The sequence below is a fragment of the Mauremys mutica genome, chromosome 9 (assembly GCF_020497125.1).
Source record: "Mauremys mutica isolate MM-2020 ecotype Southern chromosome 9, ASM2049712v1, whole genome shotgun sequence".
NCBI classification, from domain to species: Eukaryota; Metazoa; Chordata; order Testudines; family Geoemydidae; genus Mauremys; species Mauremys mutica.
In genome coordinates, this window is record NC_059080.1 from 98,748,190 (window position 1) to 98,757,407 (window position 9,218).

Consider the following 9,218-nt stretch of genomic DNA (forward strand, 5'->3'; position numbering starts at 1 on the left):
GCTGGGCCCTCGTGTCCCCACTGATGGATTCTGCATGGGAGGGATTAGGGACGCCGTTTCAGACTAGATCAGTGCCCCGTGCGTTGGTTAGACACAGCCAAGTGCCCCTTCCCAACGGGGAGCATAAGCATGACCCTTAAACCAACACTTTGGGGCAGTCGATCCCAAAGGGGGTGTCCAGAGATCACTGAAATGCAGCCACTGCTGGGGAGTTGACTCTGGTCTCCCACTTGCATTCTGCCTCCCTTTCTTCCCTTCCTCTCCTAAACTACCCAGTGTTGCTGTGAGCGGTTAAAAAGCTGCCTCCTTCCATCCCCGGAGGTGGCTGCATTTCAGATTCCCGGCTAGATCCTTTGTACAGGCTCTTTTGGAAAGAAAAATAAGTTCTAGCTCGAAAATAAGATATTGGGCTAAATTCTGCTCCGTTACGGCCTTCCTGAAGGGATGCCCTGGAGTGCCCATCATCACCATGGCATGAACCCCCCCCCTCATCTCCTTTATCTGCCACCCACACAAAACTCCCCGGGAACAAACGCTGGGGCTGAAAGCAGCTCAGACCATCCCAGCCTGGCCAAGACGAAGGGAAAAGGACCCGAGATCCTCGCCTCCCAGTTCCTTGTTCACTTGGCTCCAGCCCGTTTGTGCCCAGCAGCGGGGGAGGGGGGATGGACAGTGTCTCAGTGCACTCAGCCGGGTGGGGGGCGCGGGCCTGACCCCAGACAGGCCTGACAGCGATGGATCCCCGCTGAGTAATCAGCGCCCCCCAACTACCTTCTCCCGGCTCTGCCTGCCGGGTCTGTAACCGCCAGGGGTCCGGGAGCCCCCCGCACCTGTCCCGCCCCAGCCCCGCCTGGCTCCTGGCTGCGCGCCGGGGACGGGGCTGCTGGGGGCAGGGGGGCTCCCCCGGGCAATGCCCGGGGTGCTGGTGCTCAGTGGCGGTGGCCTGGGAGCGAGCGCCGGACACCGCTGCTCAGCCCTGGCGTGGGACCCGAGCCCAGGCCCCCTCCCGCGCAACGGGGCAGCCGGGGGCGGGTCGAGCCTGGGGCTCCTGCCCCACTCGCTGGCTCGGGAGGGAACCCCCGGGATGCCGGAGCTCGCTGCGAGCTCCGCTTGGGCTCAAGGGAGCGTCACGGGCGGCGCAGGGAAAGCAGCACCGAAGCGACCCCTAGCACGCGGGAGCTGCCGAAGCCCAGGCGGGGGAGACACTGCCCTGCACCAGGGGCTCCCCCCGCCCCCCCCCAACGCACCATGCACCAGATCTGGGTCCAGGTGGGGAGGCGCAAACCCCTCTGCCCGCTCAGCCCCTGCAGCCCCCACTCAGCCCCTGCAGCTGGCGGGTGGTGGGGGGCGACACCAGGGCTCCGTGGGCCCCCGGGTTCTCTCCAACCCCCCAGCCTCCCATTGCAACTTCCTGGCAGGTGAGCGCCGGAAGGGGAAAGCCCCCGAAGCGGGGCAGGCAGCCTAGGAGGCAGGGGCAGCAACTGGCAGCTCCCCCCCCCCGATGTGAAAAAAGCCTCGGCATTGCCCGGAGCCCCCTGAGTTCCGCCTTTTGGAAGGAAAAGCTCCACAGGAGAAGCGGGTTATCGCGCCAGGCTCGCCTAGACCCAGGCGCGGGCTGGGGGCTGGGGCAGGGCAGCAGCTGACTCGACCCTTCGCGCTCCCCCGTGGGGTCGGCCCCTGTTCTCAGCTCAGGTCCCCCCCAGGCCCGCACAGGCGGGGGTACCCCGCCCCCCCCCGCAATCTCAGCGCTGCCTCCCGCAGAGCCCGGAGCCCCCGGGATCCCAATGAACAGGGCGGGGCGGGGGGGGTCGCTTTCTGAAGAGCAAATTCTGCCCGAAACAAGCGGGTCCCTCTGAGGTCACTTGCCCCCGCGAAGTGCGCCCCGGGCGCGATCCCGGCTCCTGTTAAGCAGGGGGCTGGGTTGGACCTGGCCGCGCCGATGACATCACCGGGCAGGTTGGGTTATAAATGAATGAAGGAGAAGCCCCGCTCCGCACTTCCAAGCGGGCAGCCGGGACCGGTGACTCCCTCCCTCCGTCCGTCCGTCCGTCTCCCAGCGGGGCCGCAGCGAGTCCGAGCCCTGCCCCCCAGGATGCGGATCTCACACTTTCTGGCTTGCGGACTGTCACTGGCCCTGCTGTCCGTCCGGCTGGAGGCGAGACCCGCGGCGCAGCCCCAGCGGAAGGTAACGGGGGGCTGCTCCGTGCAGGGACGGGACGGGACGGGGCCCGCTTCTCCCCACCGCGCTCAGGAGGGTCCCCGGAGGGAGAGGCGAGGAGTTAGCGGAACTTTGACCGGGAAGGGGGGGGCTCCTTTGCCCCCTTAGTCCTGCTGGTGCTTCTGGGTAACGAGGGGGCAGATCCCCCCCATCCCAGCCCCGCATCCCCAGCCCGCTGCAGCCTCCCACTCTCCGGAGCTTCCCCCCTTCACCCGCGGGCTGCTGCTGGGTCTCCGGACCTGCCGGCGTGTCCCCCGGGCAGGGCGCCCCAGCCCCAGGGACATCAGCGGGCTGCGGCGCTGCCCCGCGGGAAGGGCTGAACTCCGCTTTCCACCGCCTGGTGCTGAGGGAGCCGCGAGAGCCCCGGTTTCCCCCCCACCTGCGGGGTGCCACTGTCCAGCCTCGGGGGCCGGGCGGGCGGCAGGTGCATGGCGGGGCCCGAGGTGCAGATTGCAGGAGGCAGCAGCAGCCTGCAGGGGGCTGGGACCCGAAGGGGCCAGGCGGGGTCGGGCTCCAGGGAAAAGCTGCGGGAGGGGGCACCGGGTCCAGCCGCACCAACCTGCGGGTGGGCGGGGAGATGCCCGAGGAAAACGGGCTCCCGAGGAGGTCGCAAGCCGGCAGGGCCCCCCACAGAGTCCCCTAGCGCCGCCTTTCCCGGCTCTGGGAACTGGGGGTCCCTGGGGCTGGGAGGGGTTGGGCTCGGGGGGCTGGAACTGGGGCCCGAGACTGGGGGGACTGGAATCGGGGTAGGGCTCGGGACGGGATCAGGGGTCGGAACCGGGGTTGGGCTTGGGACCGGCTCGGAGGTCGGAACCGGGGCCGTGGGGCTCGGGGGGTTGGAACCGGGGCCGGGGGGGCTTGGGACGGGCTCGGGGGGTCGGGGCCGAGGGCTCGGGGGACGGAACCGGGGCCGGGGGGGTCGGGACGGGCTCGGGGGAAGGAACAGGGGGCTCGGGGTTCGGAACCGGGGCGGGGGGGGTCGGAACCGGGGCCGGGGGACTCGGGACGGGCTCGGGGGTTTGGAACCGGGGCCGGGGGGGTCGGAACCGGGCTCGGGGGGGTCGGAACCGGGGCCGGGGGGGTCGGGACGGGCTCGGGGGGTGGAACCGGGGCCGGGGGGGTCGGAACCGGGCTCGGGGGGGGCGGCACCGGGGCAGGGGGGTCGGGGACGGGGTCGGGGGGCGGAACCGGGGCGGGGGGGGTCGGCCCCGGGGCCGGGGGGGTCGGAACCGGGCTCGGGGGGGGTCGGGACGGGCTCGGGGGGGTCGGAACCGGGCTCGGGGGGGGTCGGGACGGGCTCGGGGGGGGTCGGAACCGGGGCCGGGGGGCTCGGGGGTCGGGACGGGCTCGAGGGTCGCAACCGGGGCCGGGGGGGCTTGCAACCGGGGCCGGGGAACTCGGGACGGGCTCGGGGGGTTGGAACCGGGGCCGGGGGGGTGGAACCGGGGCCGGGAGGTTCGGAGGTTTGGAACCGGGGCCGGGGGGGTCGGAACCGGGGCCGGGGGGGTCGGGACGGGCTCGGGGGGTGGAGCCGGGGGGCTCGGGGGTCGGGACGGGCTCGGGGGGGTCGGAACCGGGGGTCTGTGCTGCTTTCACGGCATCGTGCCCCTGCGCTCTGCCCTGCAGCCCCCACGGAGCGCGCCGGGACACGAGCTGGCGGAGAGCCTGGCCGCGGGCCCCGAGCGAGGGGAGACGGCGGGCGGCGGCGGCGGCCGGGGCTCGGGCTCGCGGCTGCTGCGGGAGCTGCGCGTGGACACCAAGTCCCGGGCCGCCTGGGCCCGGCTGCTGCGCGACTACCCCGGCACGCGGCGGCACAAGGGCGTCAGCAAGAAGGGCCTGTCCAAGGGCTGCTTCGGCCTCAAGCTGGACCGGATCGGCTCCATGAGCGGCCTGGGCTGCTAGAGCGGCGACACCTGGCGGCGGTGAGTGCCCCCTGCAGCCGCGGCCCCGTGCACCTGCCGCGCGGGGCCCCGCAGCCCCCTTGGCCCTCTGGGTCTAGCTGCCCCCCTGCACCGTAGCCGCTGAATGTCCCGGCCCCCCTGACTGTCTGCCCTGCCCCGGGCCGGCCAAAGCCACCAGACTGGCTCAGACCAAGGCTCCATCCAGCCCAGTGACCTGGCTCTGACCGGAGGCACTGCATGGATCAGGGCTCTGGAGTGAGCCAGTCCCCGCTTCTGGCACTCAGAGGTGTAGGGACCCCCCAGAGCACTGAATCCTCTGGGAAGGGCTTCAGGCCTGGACTCTGGCAACACAGAGAGTGGCAAAGAGCCATGTGGCACCTTATAGACTGACAGACGTATTGGAGCATGAGCTTTCGTGGGTGAATCCCCACTTCGTCGGATGCAGTGACTATTCACCCAGAAAGCTCATGCTCCAATACTTCTGTTAGTCTATAAGGTACCACAGGACTCTTTGCCGCTTTTTACAGATCCAGACTAACAGGGCTCCCCCTCTGATACTTAATACAGGGAGTGTCTCTCCCGTGGCAGAAATGCAGCCACCTCTGGGGCAGGGTGGTGGGAACCAGCAGGATGCACAGTGGAGCAGGGTGAAAGGCCCAGGGGGGACACAGCAGATTGCAGTCACCCTTATATTTAATAGGGACAAGCAGCCCAGGGAAACTCCAGATACTGGTCTTGGCAGAGAAGCCAAAAAGTAAGAGCTGAGAAGACAAACTAGAAAATATCTGGGGGAGTAAAAAACTCTTTTTCAATTTGTACAGAACACCCCCACCCCAAAATGTGCCAGGTATCAAAGTCCCGGATTGCAAATCAGGCTGCTCAAAGGGCAGCTTAGTTGAAGTCCTGCATCTTTGACACCTCAGGATGAGTGACTGTTCAACTGTACAAGGTCACTTCTTTGCCTGTTCTAGTGCGTTTCTTAGCGCCCATTATGGTGGCATCTAGACGCTTGGAAATACGTGCGTGTTAGGGAGACCAGGTTCGCCCACAGTCGCATGACAGTCGTGCTTGGGGCTGGGGCTGCAGCATGCAGCTGTATTTTAAAGAAGGGTATTGCCCAGTCTGCCCAATTTCTTGTTCTTCTTTTAGGTGTGTTGCCTATCTCCAGCAAAACCCCCTGGGCATCCCCTTACCATCACTGCCACTGGGTGGTTGGGGGTGCTATGGGGCTGGGTGCTGTCGTAATGATTGCAGAGTCATACCATGGTTAGGACAAGCCTTTCCAAGGCCAGCCCTCCGTGGAGGTGACCAAAGGGTGCTCCCTCTTCTGGTGGAGCTGTTGATTTAATCTGCCCTGGGGTGAGCCCAGACAGCGGAACATGGATTTTAGACAAGAGTCTGTCTCTTTCTGTGTCCAAGAGGGAGGCAGTCTGAAAGCACGACGTGACCTTTGTGCTATCCCAGGCTTCTGATTCCGCGCTCCCTCTGGTATAACTCCACTGGCTTCAGTGCAATAACTCCTGCATAGGGGAGAGCAGACATCCATGTACTTGGCCATATAGCTAAGGTGTGCTTGTCAATCCTTTATTTTGGGGTGCGTGGGGCTGTAATATATAGTGATAAAGTCCGCAGATTTGAAAGGACACCGGGTCCCAAATCTACGGGACTGGCCACTTTTCCATGCAACCTGCCCCAGATTTGGCTTGCACCTGTTTACTCCTAAATTGGAGGCGATGGGTAATTATAATTAGCACTACTACTGTTCTAAAGATTTGGCACAAACGTGGAAGATTATATATACACACACATACATGCCTGCTTATCTACTGTATGTACAGTACATAGCAACAATGTCTATTGCTTGGAATCGCTGCACCTGCCCTGATTTAACAACCAAAATACTGCAGGGATGGTCCAGCCATGGCAGCGTCTATCAGCGTTACTGCCACGGTTGGGTCCCCTGCTGTGGGATATGTTAGTGTAGCTTTGTCAGGGGGTGACTGTGCACTGTATAGACATAGATTCCCAAGCAGGGGGTGGTGCCTGGCAGGACTGGTACCAATTGGAGAGTTAATTAGTCTCTGAGCTGTACAGATTAAGTCCTGTGGTTGGTGATTGCGTATATGCCATGCCCTCTTCTAGTAAGAGCAGAAAATCAGATGGTATTGATGCTTTACAATCCTAAAAAACGACACCATATATTTCCCCCACCGTAAATCCACCCCGCCATCCAGCAACCTCACTGTATCAGCTCTTAACCACATCTGTGGAATTGTATCAAAACCCTGCCATTGATAAATGCCTCCTAGACAGTTAAGTAGAGATTTCCCCAGGCTTCTTTCCTGTTTAAACTTGACCCCTGAGGAGTCCACGGAAGCTAACAGAGTCCGCTTCTAAGTATAGCTGCGCAGTCACAGGTGTCTTGCATGAATGCCATGTGCTACATGAGCTCTGTGTAAGTTCCAAAGTTCGTCTATTTCACCAGCAGAGGCGGATCCAAGAAAGGATGTTACTCACCTGCCGTGTGCTCCAAACAAAGGCCTGAGGGGCTCGGAAGCTGGCGAGATATTTTCGGTAGCTTAGGCGAGTGAAGGATGTATAGCAAATGCCCTGCCATGGCTGAAGGGTCTGCTCTAAGCCACATTCCCATTCATTTATTTTGAAACATTAGTTTTACATTCATGAGCCTTCTCCAGTTCCTTTACACAGCTCCCGAGAGATCCCTTCGCCAGCCCATCCTTTGTATCTGGTCAGGTATCAGACTGTGAAAAGTCTCCAGGCAGCGTTGTATGTAAACAGTTCCCAGGTCCGATGTGAACCAGAACTTTCACTTTCAAGCGATGACCACATTCATCAGCAATAACAGGGCAGCCCTTGGGATACTGACGGTTTCCTGACTGCTGGCTGACTGCGTGGGCATACGCTATGTTCCCTACGCAGTGTCCGAGGGCTCTGACTCTGGCTCTGATTCTTTAAGCAGGCAACATGCAGACACACTAATCATTTGGGGTCACTCTTGTTTGCAATCCAAGCCACGAGTTCTTTCTTTCTGCAGAGCCACACGCGTGTTGGGCACTTGACACACAAGCACAATATGCTAAGTTCCTGCAATAATCTAGTTGGGCACAGATCCTCCTCTGGTCTAAATTGGCATAGTTCTATTGAAATCAGTGAAGCGTAGCTTATTTGTATCTGCTAAGGATCTGCCCCATGGGCTATGGACATTCGCAAAAATAAGGCAAATGGAAGAATACAGAGATTCAGCCCTAACATGAGATCAGAGACACTGCTAATTTCAAACGGGCATTTTGCAGTCTGTGAATTTGAGAGGCCAGGTGTGTGTGCCTAAATATCAGACCCAAATGACTTTTATGCTTGCTAGTGGGTCTGCACATAAGAAATTGCAACAGGGTCTCGGCTCTTGTCGTCCCACCACCTGCTGTTGCTCAGAGAGTGATCTAAAGGGACTATCCAAAGTCCTGAGCTGGGCTGCGCCCTGCCTGCAAAGAAACCCCCTCACCTGGAGCTCAGAAATGTACATTTGTACTAAATTCTCCCCAGAAAGGAACTTCTTCTGTAGCTGCACATCAAGGCGCCTGCTCCGCTACCCCCGTGGCACAGCCTGAGAACTCGGGGCATGAGGCTGGCGACAAGACCCAACAGGATGCCATTTGATCTCTGCCACGGGCCAGATCTCAGCCGCCAGCTGAGTGGTGGTCGGAGCCCTGCGCGGAGGCCCTCCCGTGCATGCTGATCCAGCGGCAAGATGCAGCCCCTTAGCGTCTGTAAAGCTTGTTGCAGGTGGAACTCAACACCAGGCACACGCCAATGGCGCTGTATAGATAACTGATAGCTCCAATCTGCAGGGCCTTATACGGCTTTTCATTAGGCAAAACTCCACCTGGAGTCAGGACAGCTGCAGGCAGCAACTCAGGATTCAGCCTTTAAGTGCTACCAGCAGGGAAGCTGGCGGGCAGTGCTAGGACAGGCAGCTGGCATGCTTGGGGCCTGATCCCGCCAGTAGGGCGGCCTCTACTTCCGTTGACTTCCCAATGCCAACATCCCTTGGGACTGTTACGAGGGGGCACTCTGTGCTGATGGGAAGCTGTCCACAAAGGAAATACTAATGGGTATTTTCCTGTTCTTGTTTGTTTCAGGGCTTTGAATACATTTCCCCCCACATGGCCATGTCTGGCCACTCCCCAGCCGACACCTAGAGGAGCAGAGAACACCGGAAATGGGACAGACGACGTGGTTGTGTTTTTCTTTTCGGTACGAGGAGTCATGGCACCAGCTGTTTTGGTTTTCTTATTTTTTAAGATTAAAAAGTTCTCTCTATCTTATATATTGTATATTCTATACAAACACTCACCAGGACAAAGGACAGTGCTTTTCCAAAAGACTGATGAAGCCAGCTGTATAACATTGCTGTTTGAAAATCCATGTCATGCATAAATGTATTTATGTTGTAAAGCTATTTATATATTGTTTATAAAGAGATATTTATAAAAATTTTATTTATGTAACTAAATGAAATGAGTCGAGCAGTGTAACTTTTTTTGTCCTAAATAGTTGAAAAATGTAAGAAAAAAAAAAAAATTATCATTCCATGTGGCATTTTGTAACCTGTCTTCATTTATTGGATTGAGTCACGTTTTTTAAAGTGCCAGATTAATTCCTTTTAACAGCAGGGAAGCAATACATTCTTTATAAGAGGAGAGAGAGAGAAAGCGATTTGCATTTTAGCCTTTGCCCTCTCATGCAGGGTGCTCAGTGAGGAAATAATTATAAATCCGATCCTGAAATCGTGTAATCAGGGCCCAATCCTGTTGTGAACTCTCAGCAGGAGCATTGCCAAGCCTGCCCGAAGCTGCATTCACTTCTGAATTTGTGCAGGGTCCACCAATGAGGAGTTTATCGCAGAACTGGGGCCTCGGGCAACTTACCCAGTGGGCCAGATCCTGATCAATGTAAAGCTGGAGTAATTCCATCACTTTCAATCAGTTTACTCTGGATTTACACTCGGTAGCAGAACAGACTATGGCCTATTGATTTAAATAGGGATTTTGCCTTCCTATGATCTGCAGGACTAAGCCCGG

The 9,218-nt window shown here is 59.3% G+C and overlaps 1 protein-coding gene across 1 annotated transcript; it reads left to right on the forward strand.

Moving 5' to 3' along the window:
* The first annotated feature begins 1,972 nt into the window (after positions 1 to 1,972).
* On the forward strand, positions 1,973 to 8,682 carry NPPC (natriuretic peptide C). Its single transcript, XM_045030762.1, has 3 exons — positions 1,973 to 2,185; positions 3,845 to 4,140; positions 8,277 to 8,682. Exons 1-2 carry the CDS (start codon positions 1,973 to 1,975, stop codon positions 4,118 to 4,120), a joined length of 489 nt encoding a protein of 162 aa, XP_044886697.1. The 3' UTR covers positions 4,121 to 4,140; positions 8,277 to 8,682.
* Positions 8,683 to 9,218: the final 536 nt, after the last annotated feature.

What these genes read in the sequence shown, in the direction of transcription:
- NPPC (XM_045030762.1), top strand. Translation starts at nt 1,973, where the DNA reads ATGAAGGAGAAGCCCCGCTCCGCACTTCCAAGCGGGCAGCCGGGACCG. An exon ending in CGGCGCAGCCCCAGCGGAAG is followed by an intron (nt 2,186 to 3,844) that starts GTAACGGGGGGC and finishes TCTGCCCTGCAG; the next exon opens with CCCCCACGGAGCGCGCCGGG.